The sequence below is a fragment of the Candoia aspera genome, chromosome 3 (assembly GCF_035149785.1).
Source record: "Candoia aspera isolate rCanAsp1 chromosome 3, rCanAsp1.hap2, whole genome shotgun sequence".
NCBI classification, from domain to species: domain Eukaryota; kingdom Metazoa; phylum Chordata; class Lepidosauria; order Squamata; family Boidae; genus Candoia; species Candoia aspera.
The window spans coordinates 116,636,896-116,656,642 of NC_086155.1; the positions used below are offsets into that span (position 1 = coordinate 116,636,896).

Below are 19,747 nucleotides of genomic sequence, written 5' to 3' on the forward strand. Positions count from 1 at the left end.
AACAATGGCATTTATTATGCCCATATACAGCCTGCTTTCATGCCAAAGAAAAAACAATCTGGTTTCTGTTATCTGTCTGTCTCTCTCCAGGGTCATCAGATGGCTCTGGTTTGCCTATTGCTTTGTATTTCTGTGTCTTTCCTCATGCTTATACCATTTACATGGGAGCCAGTTTGGTGTAGTGGTTTAAAGCACCAGGCTAGAAACCAGGAGTCTGTGAGTTCTAGTCCCACTTTAGAGCCAGCTGGGTGACCATGGGCCAGTCACTCTCTCAACCTTAGGAAGGAGGCAAGGGCAAACCACTTCTGAAAAACCTTGCCAAGAAAACTGCAGGGACTTGTCCAGGCAGTCACTAGGAGTCAAAAGCCATGTAAAGGTCATCATACATGATAACCCTCCATGTTATGATTAAATTTAATATTGTTGATTAGTTAGCTTTAATACCAGACTTCTCAGTATGTGATCCTCTTTAATCCCAGTGTAAATTACAAAACTGAAAAACGTTTGGCAATGTGCATTTGCAAAATGGATTTGGGATTAAATTTCATTAGAAAATTTCCTATGCTTTCCCATTTATTTCAGTTAACTAATGTATGAGATTTTTAAAGTGAGATAGGTATATAGGTGAGAGTGAGACACCTCACTTCATTGTGCTTGCCATCTTTTTTCTTTATTTTTTATGTTTGATTGTTGTGAGGCATCCAGTCACTGAGTCATTGAGAGTCAGGCAACATACAAGTTTAATGTGTTATTATTATCATTATGATTAATCTTTTTTAAAAAATGGTGCATTTTTAAAAAAAATCCCATCTGCTATAATAATAATGAAAAAAATAATAGAAAATACAGTACTCTCTTGATCTCCAACTGTTTTTCAGGTGATGCCAGAAGCAAGGCAGTCAGGAATTAATGCCAAGACAGCCATGTCAAGAGGACTATATCACACAGCAACTATCTTTATGGGCCGCCAAATGTCAGCTGTCTCAAGCGTTGAAGATTTCAGTGCACTGCAGAAGTCTGAACTCACAAAGAGCTTTTCAATTTCTGACCCACATTCCTATAGACAACCGTCACAGAGCTGCTATATGACAGACAGCTGTGTAGTTCAAACTAATAGCGATCTACAGTGCTCAAATAAGTCTGACAAAATAGATGGGAAGACATCTCTGCTGAAGGGTGGAGAAATGCCAGTCACATCCAGTATATCATATGAGAATGAAAAAACTTGTTGTTTAACAATGGAAAGTATGACAAATAACGACAGCAATAATATTGTGGAAAACAGTGTCCACCCTGAACTTAAATCCCTGTTACACAGAAAATTAAGTTTTGAGAACAGATCCTCCAGTTTAAAAAGTTACAGTTCCTCCAAATCATTGACCCATGACCACTCTTTACTACATGAACAAGGAGCTAAAGAGCCAATTTCATTGCTCAGTCATCCTGAGTTACTTGTTTCTGCAAATGAGAGTTCAGAAGAAAAGATCCCAGGTATAAAGATGATATACCTCAGGGCTTATAGAGAAAGGAAAGCTATCCTTCAGCTGGATTTTTGATGATGCTCTCCTGTAACTCTAGGATCTACAAATATAAAAAAAACAAAAACAAAACCTTTTTAATAGCAAAGGATAATAAGAATGCAGTTAGGAACTATTACTGTTTACGTTAAGTTTGGTTTATTTGTGTCCTTAACTTGCTTTATTTGGGAACTGTTTTCTGAGAACTCAGGCACAGAGGTGTTTCTCTTGTTTTCTTTATTACTTTAAAGGGCTGTAAAGGTGTAATAGAGCATAATCAAAGTGCTTTTAAAAGTATGCAGTCTCATCTTTCTGTTCTCTCTAGGATAATTCAGGATGGATATAATTTGAAATGGAGGGTAGAAATTAATCTCATTAAGCTACAAGAAAATACTCTGTTTCTGTCACTGTTCTCTTGATTTTCTTCCCCAGTATTGTGGGAATTTCTAAATAGAATTTTAAAATGTGTTATAGTTTTCTAAAATATTCCTCCGTAAACATATTGTGAGGTGGTTTGTCTTAAAATTTATCATAGTGGCTGGTTTTATAAAATATATAGTATGCATTTCTTTGGCCAGGTTGGTTTTGTTTTATTTTGTTTTTTTTGGAAACACATTATTTAAAAAAAAGCTTTTGTATCCTATGATAGTATTCCAGATAGGTTTCAGGACATTATTCAAATTGTTTATAAATAAATATTTACATTTAATCTTTTTTAAAACATGGGAATAACACTGTTATATTTTTGTTATAGTTTTGGGGAGCACCCTGCAGTTGGACAAAAATATACTGCAGGAGGAAGATAAAAGTTTAAATGGAAGCACTGATCTTACTGTTTCATTGAGTGAGGAGGAGGAAGAATCATATTCTTTGAAACTACAACAGAATCTAAACAGTGTAGACTGCAAATTTGACAACACAGTATGTAATAAGGAAGAATATTCTCAAGCATTTATTTCAACTGGACACTCACCTTCTGGCCCTGAGCTAAGGTAAAGCTAAACCATTAATGTTCATTTGTATTTTTTTTTATTCTTATACCCACTCATCTTACAATTCTGGATAGTGTACAATAATAACAAAAGAGGTATCTAGCAATATACACTACTGCACAATTAAAAATTAAAATATGTTGAACATAATTAACAATAACAATACAAGAATAACATCAAGATGATCCAACATTTAGGCATTCGTTGTTAAATACTTATTTAAATAAATAAATGTTAAAGAAAATGTTGGTATTTTCTTGAATGCCAACAATGATAGGCTAGGTGTACTTCTGGGAGGAGTATATTCCATAATGTAGGGGCAACCACTGAGAAGATCTGTCTTCTGACTCCTGTTTTCTCACTTTTCTCATACCACAGCCAGCATCATTATCATGTCCTCTCTAGATGCCTGCACAGGATGGATATCTATTCCTTATAACCAATGATATATTCCCTATAATATCCATTCCTTTCAACTGCTATGGATTTTTTCTTTCTATTGATCAGTCTAATGGAGTATGCCTTCTCATTTTAATTCCATGTGTCATACATTGTAGCAAACTGCAGCCTCTTATGTTAAGATTTTCGCTATTAGCAGATATGGTACTATCATAAAGAACTAGTCTGTTTTTCCTCTGCACTTTATGGAAAGCAGTTAAAACTTGCAGAGAGATACCAAGAATAATTGTGTTGCTTTCCTAAATTCCAGCTTAACACAACCACTCTGATAGTCGTCCAGTTTGGGGTGGGGTGGTGCTTTTCTACCTATGAAGTTTCTGATCTTTATGTGGACAATAGTCAGATGCTTCTCTTGTTTGTTTTATTAGGTACCTTTTAAGTACCTGCACCCCAGCTCTCCTGCTTAATAAGTTTCTCTGTCTTCCTTCTAAGTGCCGTTTGATCTTTTACAAATTTTTCTAGAACAGATACCTTAAAACAATAGATGGTTATGTCCTAACATAAGCTTAGGTTAAATCTGAGCAGTTAGATATGTTTAGGGCTCATATGTAATGTAGTCTGTGGCTATTGTGTATTTTTATACTTACTAATTACTTGCTGGTTATACCTTTCTTCTTTTCTGACCCTTTTAGATTGTGTTTGCAGAGAATGTGTTGATAAGCAACTTCTGATTTGATATGTTTTAAAAATATTAATAGTGTCAAGGATGTCATCTTCCTTAAATCTTAGTTAAAGCTCTTTTATTATAATTGGATCATGGTGACAGACATGCCAAGAGTCACTCTGGATTGCAGAAGGATATAAATGGAATAAATAAATGCATTTATTAATTAAAGTTGAATGTAATTAAGGAATTGGTTAACTTTCATGATGTTTTAAAATGTAGTTCAGTTTTACATTTTGCTAGATGCTGTTTGGAAATAAAAATAACACCTTTATATATGTGTAAAGGTAAAGGTAAAGGTTTCCCTTGACATTAAGTCCAGTCGTGTCCGACTCTAGGGGGCGGTGCTCATCTCCGTTTCAAAGCCGAAGAGCCGGCGTTTGTCCATAGACACTTCCGTGGTCATGTGGCTGGCATGACTAAACGGAACGCCATTACCTGCCCGCCGAAGCGGTACCTATTAATCTACTCACATTTGCATGTTTTCGAACTGCTAGGTTGGCAGGAGCTGGGACTAGCAACGGGAGCTCACCCGTCAGGCGGATTCGAACCGCCGACCTTCCGATCAGCGGTTTAACCCGCAGCGCCACCGCGTCCCACTTATATATGTATAGCCTTTATTATATGCAGTCTTTATTATAAATATTTTTTCTGTGTTAATTGAAGTGGTGTGCTGTTGCAAGTGGCAGTAACACTTTTAGTAAGTTATTATACTTTTATGTATTTTAAATATGTACTCCCCATCCCTCACCCAGTACTATTTAAGGTTTAACTAGTCCATTTAAGTCCCTAAGCAACATGTACTGTATTGTAATTAAATCTCTGTGAATTGAATCTCTCTGACTCTTGTATTTCTTCTTGTTCATTGGGCTTTCACAATATGTATTTTTAAAATTCTATCATTGGTTTTCATAGGTGCCTGTATTGATACATCTGAATCCTGTCCCATTACCACATCTTTATTTTAAAATTTAAGAGTGGAACTAGCAACAAGATAGCGTCTTATTGACATCTTATAGGAACTGATCAGTATAATGCAATCTTGTAGCCATTAGCCTATTTGTATTGATACTTCTACCATGAGAAATAAGTCAATGAACAAATCTATTAGATAGTAGAGGATCTTTTGAAATTTTCGATGTGTCAATATTGTCAAACTGAGGCAACATCTTGTCTTGCAGTTTGTCAGTTCCCATCACTAACCTGTGCTTCATTTAGAGCCTTAGCAAGTCCAGACTCTTCGACTTAGCACTTAGGGAAATAATGAGTATTTCAAGCTCAGGTTTAAGAAGGAACAAGGCAGAGACCTTTTGCTTGTGTTGCTTCAGCTGCATTCAAGAGGACTTAGCACAGATGGATTGTGCATTACAAAATGTAACACATAATTCAAGCTGTCAGATTAATCAGACTGTTTCCAGGAAGCAACCTGTAAAGAGAAAGACCCCTTGTTTGCTGACCCCTGATCCATAGCCTGCTGCATCATGTCATCCATTTCGCTTTTCTTTATTTATGTGTCCTTTCCTTCCCCTTCTTTTTATTAATGTATTCCCTTCAAGTGGCACCCTGGAAAGACCACCCAGAGGGAGGAGCACAATAGGGAATGACCTAGCTGAAATAGAGATTTTGTAAGACTTCAGTGTAGTGAAAAGCCCTGTTGAACTGCCTGTGTGTTCTTACTGGTTCACTGTGTGTTGGTTCAAAACTAAAAACCTCACTCCCACACCTCCTTCATTTTCCAGTGTTCACCATTACTGTTGTGGAAATGCACTGCAATTGTTTTCAGTAACTTACTTAAATATTTTACACCATTATGTGAATCATGCAGACTATGCATTAAAGCTGTAGGTATTTCAGAAGCTTGGTAAGATCTCTGAATGTTGTTTTTGTACTATAGTTTATAGGCCAGCTGTGTGTTTGCTTTATAGAGTTCTGCTGGAACAAAGCTGGCAGTCTGAAATAAACATCTGAATAGCTATTTACACGTCTATAAAAGGATTAGCAATACCCCATTGTTAAAATGCTTAAATCTTAATTTGCATCATTATAGAGGTATCCCATTATTACAGTTCCCCATAAGTCGCAGTTATGTTTTCCACCTGTAGGGAGCCATTAGCCTTTTCCATTCATATAGTTATAGCATTTTTGGCCCTTTTAAATTAGAAATAGCTGAATGCTGAGCTGCTTCAAAGTTTGCAGTGTCACTGCAGTATTGTTCAAACATGGACCTAAAATGTATTAAGTCTCTTTGCTCATCATGTTATATTGTACATAGAAGTAAACATGATCAGATAAATTATTTGTGCTAAAATAGTCTAGCAGAAAAGAGTCAACTTTTATAAACCAAATCAGGACAGTGTTTTACTACTAGTTACATGAATTCTGCAAATTTATGGTATACAACCCTGATGTGAAAACTTGAGCTATGGCTGATACAGATTTGTATGTCTCATTCTTTTCTTTTTCCTTTGACGTTTAGGGATTCTCAATATATATGATTTCACATTGCAAATTTCTTATCTTTGCTTTGTTGATTGCTGCTTGTGAAGATAAAAAAATACATAATATGATAATATTGCCTCATACAACATTTATCATGCTGTTGTATCCCTATCTAAATGTCATAGAAAAGGGACGAGAAAAAGTTTTTATTTTAGGTGATGTAGCTCAGTGTTTTTTGGTATAATTCAGAGAAGGATATACAAAGAAATACACAAAAGTTCCTCCTTCCCCATTTATATTTCTTTGCCCTATTTTAATATCAATGTTTTAGTAGGTTGTTAAACAGCATTTGTTCTTGCTACTGTATGAAATGCAAATGTATTTTTTCTTTTATTTCTGCAGAGAACGTCTGTCATTTGAAGGATTCTGTCATGTCTTAACATTCATAGAAGAGCTGGTAGCCAGAGTACCTCCTGAATGCCCAGCATTATACCAGAGGAAAGCTGTGAATACAGCAGAGCTAGAGAAGCTTATAAGGTTAGTGACTGTTTTCATTTAAAGTGAAAAATTAGAATACTGTCTGCCTAATTATTCAGGTTGTGGCTTTGATAACTCAATCTGAATTTATCTCAGACTGGTCATCGCAAAAATTCTGCATTGTTCTCATTTCAAATTGGTCTGGTCAGAAGAATAATATAAACGAAATGTTTTAACCCCGTGGCATGCACGGTATACTTTGGGGTTCATATTTAATGGGGCCCAAGTGATTAGAACTCTCAGCAGATGTTCTTCAGCACATATATTGTTATTTATTTATTTATTTATTTTGTGAAAGTGCAATATTATTTTGTTTTGTTAAACTGGAGGAAGATAGGAAGGCACAGATTTAGTGTGGCACCTCTCACTTCCCTCCCAAATTTGTGGACTCACTATAACACCCAGAAACCTCTCCTGACACTTAAGATAAATATTCTTCCTTTTGGAATGGTCATCCATACTTGAGTAGTCTGTGGTTAAGATCTCTTTATTACAATGTTGCAGAAACAATTTGGTTGCTTTAAAGTAATATTCTTCATTAACATATTTTAAAAACTGTTGAATTGAAGAGACTTTATATTGGCAATGCAGCCAGGTTTTCATTATTCTGATTTACTTTGGTGGATTACAAGTCGTACTCAGAGTGTTCTCATTGGCCACACCCAGTCCAGGACTCTTTCTTTCTCATTCCTGATAGGAATAGTTGAAAGAATTATGCATATACTTCACTCTCCGCTGCTTCCTCCTCCTCCTCCTCTCTTCACTTCTCTCTCCACTCCTTTTTAACATCTACATGAAACTGCTGGGTGAGATCATCTGTCACCATGGGCTGAGGTATCATCAATATGCTGATGATACCCAATTATACATCTCCATCCCGGGTGACTTAAGTGATGCTGAGTCTGGATGGGGAACAACAGGCTTCAGCTGAACCCTGGCTGTGGGTTGGGGGTTCCTTGGCATCCAGGAACTTACTATCTTTGGTTTTGGATGGGGTTGCACTGCTCCAGACAGATCCGGTGCAGAACCTGGGGGTTCTCCTGGACTCATGACTCCTGCTCGAAGAGCAGGTGGCAGCCGTGGCCAGGGGAGTCTTTGCCCAACTTCATGTTGTGTGCCAGTTACACCCCTTCCTGGATCAGGAAGCCCTCCGGTCAGTCACTCATGCCCTAGTCATCTCCCGTATAGATTCTTGCAATGTGGTCTATGTGGGGCTACCCTTGAAGAGCATCCGGAAGCTACAGCTGGTTCAGAATGCAGCTGCACGAGCAGTTTTAGGAGCCCCAAGGATGGTGCATATAACACCTTTGCTGCGCAAGCTGCATTGGGTGCCAGTTTGCTTCTGGGTCCAATTCAAGGTGTTGGTTATCACCTTTAAAGCCCTACATGGCATGGGGCCAGGTTACCTGAGGGACCACCTAACCCCCATTGAATTGACCCGTCCCACCCGTTCAGGCAGAGAGGGCATGCTACAGACGCTGTCAATGAAAGACTGTCAATTGGCAGGGTCCAGGAAGAGGGCCTTCTCTGCTGTTCCCCCGCCCTGTGGAACACATTACCCCTAGAGGTGAGGCAGGCCCCACTCTTCTGGCCTTCCAAAAGGGAGTGAAAACCTGGCTTTGCCACATTGAGTGGGAGGCAGGATAGTCAATCATGGGGGTGGTTGGCACTGTAATGTGGCCCTGAGGAATTTATATTTTATATAAATTTTACATATTTTTTATATTTTATATTTATATTTTTATGATTTACTTGTTTTTATGATTTTAATCTCTTGTTATTTTAATTGAATTGTAAACCACCCAGAGTCACTTGCAAGATGGGCAGTGTAGAAATGTGAGTAATAAATAAATAAATTTCACACTTGGCAATGTTGACATTGCAGGCTCATATCCTAGCTTTGCTTGTGTTACCTTGAAGCAGGTGGGCTCAAATCTTGAAGCAGAACTGCTGACTGTGAAAAAAGACTTCCTAAATGGTCTATCACATTCTTCCCCAAAGGAAACTTCATGTTACCCAACTGCATATCATGGCCATCTGTATGATTCCAGCTGGGTAAAACATCAGTTCTCAGATGTGGAATCAAAGAAAGAACTTTTCTTGATTGTCAGGTTGCTATAGTTGAAGAAGTTGGGGTATACGGTATATAAATTTTGATCAATATATTAACAGTATTTTAAATTTAATTGATAAAAATAGAATATAATTAACTACCTGTTTTAAGTACCTGTTTTTGTTTATAGCCTCTGTAATAAAGCTGGCAATTTGGCACAAGAAAACTTTGAGGCATGTGAAGCACTTGTCCTTTATCAACTTCAGAAATTATTGCAAGACACAATGAATGGATGTCTTCTACAAGATAAAATGCTTAACGACAAAAGGGAGAAACTGAATGAAGAACAAGGCAGGTATGATCACTTAAGGCCCACACAGTCATCATTCTTATAGGTCACATCCTATGCATGAGCAATACTGAAATCAAAGCATTTCAAAACAGTCGCATGTATCTGGTGTATACTTTAACTATTCAGAATATAGATGTTTTTACAGGACACTACTGTGCTATGGTCCACGGGCACAACTTAACAACTGAATAACAAAACCTATACATGTTTACTTTGATGTAAGTTACACTGAGCTCAATGAGACTTCTTCCCAGGGAAGAATGTATTGGATGGTAGCTTTAAAAGGATAGGAAGGAGATGAATAGGAAAAAGGAAACCTGAGGTAAGTAAGCAGAACAACAGCTGAGGCCAGGGGCAGGCAGCTTTTGGTGTTAAATGCTAGCTTAGGCTCTTGGGAGTGCAACTGTCAGCATGGACATAGGTGCACACACATAACACATGTACACAATCTGCTACCAACCCACCACCCCTAACACACAAAAACTCCCTCAAACACATCAATGCACACATAGTCTCCCCTCAAACAGACTCATGTGAGAGACTGTGAGAAGCAGACAGGGGAGGAGGAGTTCAATGTGTGTGGCAAGGGATAGCCCAGCCCAGAGGTGGGAGCTGGGGATGGAAATATTTCAGTGACTCTGCCCTAATTGGTTTACTGCTGCTTCAGTTTTCAAAATTATAGTTTTACCCAGACTAGCATTAAATATGCCTTTCTGAAATCCATGTGGTTCTAGTTTCTTGAGGTTGCCAGATACATGGAGCTTGACAACTCATAGCACACAATTTCCCTTCAGATAAATCCATATGTATACACATACCCTGATGTACACAAATCAACAAACCAAAACCTTTCCCACACACAACACACCCACCCTTGTTCTGCATAAAATAACTTTCACTCCCATTGCCAGCAAAAATGGATCAGGTTTTTTTTTAATATTTGTGTTTTAAAACATTTCAACAATAAAATAAATGACTACACAAAAGAAGGAAGAAGAAATTGCAAAAATTATAGTGGATGGAAAAAAAATAACAGTAAATAGAATTTACAGTTGTCATAAAATTTCATATTCATTATTTCATTGATTAATTAATTGAATATATAAAACTAAACTCTTTATATATCATCCTGAGAATGCACTGCAAAACTCTAAGAGTTAATATTTGTATTGAAATCATCATTAGTTGCCATCATCTAAAATAAATGTACATGGTTTTATGAAAAGAAAAAGAAAAATACTAAAAACAATTAGTAACAATAATATTAAATTCTAAATTCCTTCCCATTATACCTGACTGGTGATTACATTACATTATTTATTAACATTAAAATTGCTTCTGGGTACTATCTTTCCATCAAATATTTGCCAGTTAAAAACCATACTCTTTAAGTATCTAGGTTTGCCTTGTTGTGTGACATGTTGTCATGTTCACTGTTTCAATGTGCACTGTACATTGTAATGTTTCACATGCCATGGCGCTGATGCGTGTTTCTGTTTGGGAGGGAGCTGCTGTGAAACCTTGTGCCAAGCTCTGTATCTATGTTCATTTCAATGGAAAGTGTTTGGGTTATGTGTTCTGCTCAAGGACTTTTCCCGCGGACCATCAGAAGCCATTAGGAGCACCGGGATTGTGAGCTTGGGAAGATTCTATGGGGGGAGGGATCTCATTTGCACCGAGGGTTTTTAGTTTGCATTTGGCGCACTTTTTTCATTCTCAGCTTTCTTTGTGATCCTGCATACTATTCTTTAATTAATCAGATATCTTTGTGATCCTGCTCATCTGATGGTGTTCTAGAATAGGCAATCATTACACATGTAATATATAGGAAAGCAATTCTTGCTTAAATTTAGTCAAAATTCTCTTCTGGATGTATCGTATTAATTTTGCCATTGCTGTGTATTTGCCACGTTTAATTTCCCAATCACTTTTCCAGCACTGGCAAAATTTGTCCTCATGGCTGTCAGCATGCATTTTAATAGACTGTGATATATTTTTTTTATTTGTTCTGGAAGGATTCCTAGTAGAAAAGACTGAAGTTTCAATTCAAGCTTTGATTTTAAGATTTTTTTTTAATTATGCTGTAATGGCAAACCACCCCACTATAATCTGCCAAGAAAACGTCGCGAAAGCGGCATCCCCCCCAAAGGTCAGACATGACTAGGCACTTGCACAGGGGACCTTTCACCTTCATATTTCTTTCCAGTCCTTTTGAATTTTTTTACACGACCACCACATATGATAAAATGTTGTGATATAGAAGAAACATATATTTCCAACATTTATTATTACATGATTTATCTCTTTTTGCAATTATGGACAGAGTTATATACCATCTGTAAAACATTTTATACCAGTTTTCTCTTCAATTATAGCTTGGGGTAAATTTTATTGAATTTCTCCCTAAGTCCTCCCATTGTGTAATGTAATTGTTCCTTGAAAATTTTACATCCACTTTAACATACAGTCTTTTACTTGTTCTGTCTCCATGTCATATTTTAATAGCATTTTATATATGACCTAATAGATGGTCCTCATTCTGTGTAAGTGCTTCAAATTCTGTAGTTTGTCTTAAAAATCCTCCTTTTTAAAGGTTGCTTTTTATTCTTCCAACAATAAAATGGAGCAGTTCTGAATGCATTTTTTCTGGAAAGAAAATGAATTTGCCTTTGAACAATGGAGGACAAATCACTGATTTGCTGCTAATGGCAGGCATCAATTAACAATTTTATTTTCTCCTCCTCACCCTTGCTACTTCCACCTATACCCTTTATTCCTTAACTTTGCTGCCAGCACTGTCTCATACTTATTCTTACCGTTGTTGCTACTGCCTCTCCATTTTAAATTAGCAGAATGTTGAACTAGTCAACTGCTGCCTCCTGGTCACCAAGCCAACTTACCAACTACTGCCTTAGCAGAAATTAAGGAACAATCCTGCCCCTGGCCCTATTTTCTGGAAATCGCCTCCTCACTTTGAAACACAAGTCAGGATCTTATTTCAGTGGAAGGTGGGAAAACCCTACCAGCCAGTTGCAAGGAAGCTTCCCTTTTATCAAAGGAAGAGGCTCCTGTAAAGTTGTTATTATTTTGTAGTTATTGTACAAGAATGCCTTGAAGAAATTGATTGATACAAACCTATCTGGATTGTCATTTCATGTAGTCTGTGGGTCATGAAGTATTTAGTATCATCCTTCCCAGTGACCCACTAACAGTTTCTTTATGAAAAGCATTTCCCTTGTGTGTAGGAAATCACCTCCTAGAATTCAGAGCAACAGCTTTCCAGCAGATTAATAGTGATGGGGCTAACCTTATCTCTAGAATTATGCTCTTCAAGAGGAGGGGGGTTGCCACCAAGAAGGGATCCCTGATGTTGATACTCTGTCAGAGTAGGGCCCTTTACAAGACCTCCTTCCTGGATCTCATTGGATGGGCAGATTTCATGTGAAATAGTTTGCCTCTTAGATACCCAGGTCCTAAGCCATAAAGAGCTTTAAAGTTAATAACTTGTACTTTGAATTGCACCCAGAAGCATATTGGTAACCAGTACAACTCCTGCAGTAGAGTGTAAAATGGGTGAACTGAGCTTTACCCATTATTATCTGGATGGCTGCATTCTGGACTAGTTGCAGCTTCCAGATGATTTTCAAAGACAGCCCCTTGTAGAGAATATTGTCCAAGTGTAATATTTGATTTAATAATGGACTTTCAATTACAGATAGAAAGGGTGCATCAAATTGCAGCTTGCCTCCTGCCCTAGTGGGAACAAGAATACATATCCCGGGTCATTTATTGTTACATTTTTTCAGATTTACAGCTAAAGAACATTTATATTGCCATGCTGTAGAGCAGAAACAGCTCATGTGGGTCTTGACCTGAGTCAAATAAAGATATTTGCCAAGTAAATAAAGGGCACTATGAAGACCAGGTGTGCTGGCCTTCTGTGTGAAAAGGAAGGCTAGAGAAAGAAATCTTCAGTATTATACTATGTAAGGAAAGTCTCCCGAGAGTTGAGCTTACCAACTGGTGATTTCATGGATATAGTGGAAATAGCTTGTCATTGCCTTCTTGGAAGTGCTTTTCAACTGCATAGCCTAGCTGGCTGGGGAATTCTGGGAGTTGAAGTCCACACATCTTAAAGTTGACAAGGTGGAGAAACACTGGGCTAGCTTACAGTCATGGGATTTTGTGGAGTTCTCCCATCCAAATTACATCGGATCCTGCTTGGTTTTTTTGAGTCAGCCAAGGTTGGCTAGGTGCTACTTGCTCCAAGTACCAAGCACTATTTAGAATTTGCCAGCAAAACACTTTGAAAATTCTAGCTGTAACTTTAAGTGTTTGTACTGAAGGGTAAATTTTTTTTTCCAATGCTGTTCTTACCCTTTTAAATATCATTTAAAGAAAGATGTACTCTCATTTACTATTGTTTGCTATATTATATCCAATAGCTAGCATGAAAAACGAATTGATTGCTGACATGGCTTCATTATTGAGAAAAAATAAACAATAAAGCCATACTCAAATAAATTACAATATTTGTGTATTTTTCCAATTTTCTCAGAAGTGTTCATTCAAAATGAATTATTAAAAGCTATTGCTATCATTCAATTATAATCCCTCCAGAACAATCTAGAAAGACTGATAAATATAATACAATCAATCTAGAGATTATTTTAGTCCATTTTTATAAGAATTTCATTAAGTTTGAAAGAAACGTAAAAACTACAACCCCCCACCGAAAAACTACAAAAAGAAGAAAAAATGAAAATGTGAAACGCAAGAAAAAGGAATTTTAGAGATTACATAAAGTGACTTATGACTTTCAATAACAGGAATATACAGCAATTTCCATATTCAAATCCTTACTCTATATCAAATGCAGCTCACGTTATTTCTATAAATCCTTCCATTAGCACATATATAAATCACTAATACAATTGCTCCTTCCCCTTATAAAAAAAACAGAAATAATATATAAATCTATAGATCAGTTTCCCTCCCCACCCAAAAAAGAACATTTAATTATTTCTTTCCTATCACTATTCTATATATTTCTGTCCACTATAACAAAAATCAAATTATAAAAACATATAAATTGTCTACTTTTATAATTAATAATACTACAGTACAACCCTATTAAACCTAAAAACCTATGATTATTCTACCTTATACAGTAGGTGTCTTATACATCTTATAAATCAAACCTTTAAAAAATCCAATCATATCATTAAAGAAAAATGAAGTCATATAAGCCCTAATACCAGACCAAATATATATTCTTAATTTTTTTTATCCCACATCAAAATAAACCAGACCATTTACTTGTCTTCATGTTACACATAAGGTGTTTTTCATAAAGACATCAAACAGCCCAACTGCCCCACTTAAAAAGTCAAACTCCTCAGTTGAAATCCTCCCAGAAAACAAAACCATTTCATACCCAAAACAATCCCTTAGGGGAAAAAAAAACCCATCAGTATCTTGCAAGTCAGACTGTAACTCCTTCATCCCCAAAGTGTATTCATCGCCTGGCATTTCTCCAAAAAAATCCATTCTCGTTGTCAAAAAAAAAAAAATCTTGCTCTTGATAGAATTCTTCCTCTCCTTCCAGAGCATCTACAGGCAGTTGACACATTTTAGACCAGATATTTTCTAAAATATCCTGAGTATCTTGCAGAATAACTTGAAAGGTATCATGGAAAGTCTCTTTGAGATCACAGTGAAACCCAGAATGAAACTCTGAGAAGGTTTCCTTAAGGTCGTCCATCTTTCAGGCAGTAGATTATGGCGCCCCCTGGATACTTGGCTAGCACAGATCAGAACTAGTGGGTTAAGGAAAGGCTTCGGAAAGTTATTGAGTGATAATTGAGTGATACTGACAAAAGAGAAAGTATTCTAACCAGCAACTGCGTGCCCAAAGAAAGTGGATAGAAAAACTGAAGATTCAAAACGGCAAAGTCAATGTGTAGGAAAATTTTAAATCCTTCAAATTAAATACAAAAATAGTAACAGGGAGATGATTATTTATTCTCAGTCCTCCTTAAAATTTAAATGGGAAGTAAGCCAACAACTAAAATAAAGTTTTAAGATTAATCCAGAAATAACGGTAAACACCAAGAGATTCTTTTCTTCTTGCTGTGGAAAGCCTCTCTTGGGGTAGAAAAACTTTAAAAATATATAAATTGGGTGATTTAGACATGGGAAAGGCTTGATCTAGTGTCCCATTACGGCTGCAATGTGGTCTGGAAAATGATGGCGTCCCTGACTCCCTTCGCCTCTTACAAATTGACACAATGCTGTTTGCGATCTTCAGGCTACAAGGCGATGTTCCGAAGTACAAATGGGATGATTCTGAGCATTTTCTGTCCGTGAAAGCACTCTAGGGCATCAGGAAAAGCCTGCCTGTTCCACCCCCCCTCAAAAATCCATGCTGTCAGGTCTGCCCACTGAGCTCACGAGCAAAGCTGCTCAGTTGGCCATATTCTCACTGGAAGTCAGATTATTTTAGTCAATTTTTGATGACTGAGATATGAGAATTTTTTTCTATTATAGAATTCCAAACTAAATCACTTGAGTTCAAATCCCAAGTCATTTTCTCATACATCCAATGCCTAGAGCCTGTCTGGATAGAAGGGGCAGATAAATTGCATAAATACTTTTTGAGAGCCTGTTATGTTTGATATAAAAGTTTTGCATAACATTTGTATACTACTGAAGATGTTTCTTGGATTTTAAATGATATGAATATGCACTTTTCAAATATTTTTAATATTTTTAATTGCTAAGGTCTCATAAGTTTTAAATTATTCCACAAGTCTTATTTGAAACTGGTCTATAATTATGACCTGTTCTGTTGTGAAATATATTCAAGAAAGAGAGGTTGTCATCAAGTTCTAATTTTTGAATACTGAACGTATGAGCTGCATGCTAACTAATGCAGGATATCTTTAAAACACTGCTCCCTGGAAGCTTCAAGCTACAGTCAGAGATCAGAGTTCAGATAGAGAAAAACCAAGAAGAAAGAGACAATTTCAGCAAAGGACATTTGTGAAAAGCAGCAGCTTTTCTCCATTTGACCTTGTCCAAGTTATGTTTAATTATATTTAAATTCATCTTCAGTTTGTATTTCATGAATGCTACATCTAATAAAGCAGCAGGATAATCTATTCTGAGGAAACCATATTATGTGTGAGAAAAGTAAACCTGAGTGATAGAATTCTACCCTAGTGTAATGGTATGTGGGAATAACCTTTAAGGACAAGGGGAAGACATGCTACCAAGGGAACGACCAGATAAAAGAGGGAGGAGTCCGCAGCTGCTTAACGGTCAAAAAAGAAACTTAGGAAGGATCCGCCATAATTGATCAGGCTGTAAAAAGAGACGGCAGGAGATTTGTACTTTCAGACTTGCAAGATTCTGTTAATGTAGCCTTATAATAAAGTAAAATTAGCTCATCTGGTTGTATTTCCTGTCTGGTTTACCTGTGAGAGCTGACACCTAGTCCTATTGAAGTTCTCTTTCTTTGTATTCCTTGAACTGATCATATTTATTCAGGTACTTGAAACTAATCTAGGAGTGGGAGAGGAGGGGAAGACCATGAGGCAGAAGTTGTTTCTATTTTTCAAAAATTCTAATTCTAACTTTTAAAAATTGAGTCCTGAATAATATGAAAAACCCAAGGTAATGTTTCTGGTTTGGTGTATTTAAGCCTTGTTTTTCCTTACAAAGTTTGTTTTATCATCGATTCTTTTGTAATTTCTAATTATATATTAATTAAGAAAAAATTATTAGTGTGAAATGAAGTAATAGGCAAGAAAAATTGAAAATGCTTAGGAGAACAATAATTTTTAGGAAGAATAGTCACTTTAATTGCTTGATTATCTGCTCAAGCTCTAGTTGATAATTTACTTGAAAGTACAGGTACGACTGTAACTGGGACCAGGAACTCTGTTGCTAAGTGACACAGTCATATAGCAAAAAATCACATGACCACACCAACTTATGACAGCAGCTCTGGCAGTTCTGGTTGTGGTCGTTAAGCAAATCATGCATGGTCATTAAGTGTGATGTCACATGACTGCAACTTGCATCTTCCTGCTGGCTTCCTGATAGACTTTGCATCTAAGGTTGCAAATAGTGATCATGTGATTGTGGGATGCTGTAACCGTTGTAATTATACGCCAATTGCCAAGCGCCCAAATCACAATCATGTGACGAGGATGTTGCAACAGCCGCATCTTCAAGGACAGGCCATAAGTCTCCTCATTCAGCGCCGTCATAATTTCAAATGGTTGCTGAATGAGTGGTCGCTAAGTGAGGACTACCTGTAATTTTGTAAGAAAGAAAGAACTGGGGGTCAGGAGGTATGGCTGAGCCTGTACATTGGTTATGTTGATTTGTGATTGATGAATCTCTTTTTCCCCTGGTTATTGTTTCTGTGTTTATTATTTTTCTGTTTTTTCTGTTTTCATATTTTCTTTTAATATTGTTATCTGTCCAGAGTCATAAATAAATAATAACAAAATACAGGAGAGGCAATCCATTACAATAATCTAGCACAATAAACATGATCCAAGATAGTTATTGTCTCAGATATACTTGTAATATATATGAACTCAGGTAAAATAAAATCAGGGTGCTATCTCTTCTTGAATTAAGTTTGAGAATTAGCTGAGTCTTTAGCGGTTAGGTTATTAGTCCTCCATCTATCCATGTTCCTGAATTAGTTTGAATATATTTGCTTCTGTCTGAATGTTCTATAAGAACCTGTTTCAGTCCTGAGCTATTCATGGTTTTAAAAAATTCTGGAAGCTTTTTTAGGATGGCATATGTTATTTCCAGCCATTTGAATTAGATATTGAATTCAAAATAATATGCTTAACTTCTAAAATATCTTAGTGAATAATGATCTTAGGTGTGACGGTATGTGGGAATGACCTTGGGAGACAGGAGGAAGACCCGCACCTTAGGCAACCGTCTGATAAGAGGCAGCTCAATCCACAGGTGGGGGGAAAGCATGGGAAGTGTTTCAGAAGGGACCCTCCCTAGTTTTCCAGAGACTAAAAAGAGGGGAGGGGAGAAATACTTTCAGTCTTGCAAGACTCTATTTAATGTAACCTTACAATAAAGAAAGCGCTGATGCCCCTGGTTGTGCTTCTTGTCTGGACTACCTCAAAGTGCTAACATTAGGACTCTTGAAAACATACCATATTTTTCCCCTTTACAATGTCAACTACAGATTATATAACTGGATTTCATAGCTATTAAATTGATGGTAAAACTCTGAGTTTAGTCTTCGCTAACCATTATCTTTGTGCATGGTATTCACATTCTGCCAAACTCAGAAAGTGAATCCTGGCAATTTATACCACAAAACACAAATGCATAGCAAAAACACAGAAAACAATACAAGCACAAAACATCTTAATGACCATGTTCTAACATAATTTCATTTTTCTATAAATAATATATATTGAAAATAGTGATTTTGGTGAAAACAATATATTTTAATAAAAAAAAAACAAAGACAAGATCCAATAGGAGAGAGCCTCCATAGTCAAAAAGAGTCTGAGATCTTAAACAATTGATTCCACCTCCCTGAACTGATGAAAACAGGAACAAAAAAGTTTGGCAATTGGGAATTATTCCTTATTTCAATTCTATTTAAGCAGTATCTCCTGACAACAAAACTGTATTTTGAGTATTTTAAATATAAATGAAAACTTATTTTCTGTTTTGGCTAGGCCTGAATTGACATCTTATTTTGCTATGATTTGGGAACGTTTAAGCAAACATATCTTATTCTTGCAACAGTACCACATTTTACTCAGACAAGAAGTGAAAGACATGTTTGGTACCCTACTGATTTTGGAGACTCATAAACAAGAAAGCCCGGTCAGTATGTTACTTAACCTCCCGCTGGTATAATTTTTCTTCTTTGGGTAATGCCAGGGAATGACATCTGATGAATGATTTTAGGATAGAGGAACTGTATCTCTGTGTGGGTAGTAGTAGTTCTACCAATATAAGTTCTGTTGTGTGTTTGCTGAAAAAGAAGGATTTTTTGGCATTTAGCTGCTGATTATTTTCTGAAAAATGCATGTCCTGATTACTGGTCAGTAACTAGTCAGAGTACCTAGATGTTTTGATTTGAGGGCAAGGTACAAAACAATTTCTAAAACTTTCCATAAAGAGGTGAATACATCTTATTTCATATGGTTTTGTGAAAAAAATACTCCCCCCCCCTTTTAGGATTGTTGACATTTTTGCATATCCTTGCCACTGAATGTTATCAGAGCTTCGGGTGGGTCCTAGTGATATATAAAGGGAGAGAGTATAAAAATAACATCAAAGTTTGGTCTTTATTTCATTTAATTCATGACATTATCTAACATATGAGGTGCCATGGTGAAAACATAATTACCCTTGAAACCTTTATTGTATAACAAATACTTTGATGTGAGTTGCAGCAGTTTTTTTTCCAATGTTATCCTCAACTTTGAATGAAAAAGCCAAATAATTTTAATGCTTGTAATATTGATATCCTAAACTGTAATTGATAGGGATAGAATATTTTTTCTCTTCTCAATTACAATACTCTAAATGATCTAAATAATAGAATGTAATAATCTTTAATTATATTATACAGTATAAACATTACTGTACTGAAATAATACAATGTATCAAGATTTTTAACAACACAATAAACAGGAAAAAAACATAATTACCCTCTTAGGT

At 36.4% G+C, this 19,747-nt stretch overlaps 1 protein-coding gene across 1 annotated transcript in view; it reads left to right on the forward strand.

Moving 5' to 3' along the window:
* Positions 1-19,747, forward strand: part of KIZ (kizuna centrosomal protein) — a 71,061-nt gene that overhangs the window by 21,364 nt on the left and 29,950 nt on the right. Inside the window, exons 5-9 of the mRNA XM_063298699.1 lie at positions 879-1,491; positions 2,272-2,509; positions 6,474-6,608; positions 8,852-9,016; positions 18,754-18,904. Of these exons, the coding sequence (XP_063154769.1) occupies positions 879-1,491; positions 2,272-2,509; positions 6,474-6,608; positions 8,852-9,016; positions 18,754-18,904 (1,302 nt within the window). The remainder of the gene's footprint in view (positions 1-878; positions 1,492-2,271; positions 2,510-6,473; positions 6,609-8,851; positions 9,017-18,753; positions 18,905-19,747) is intronic.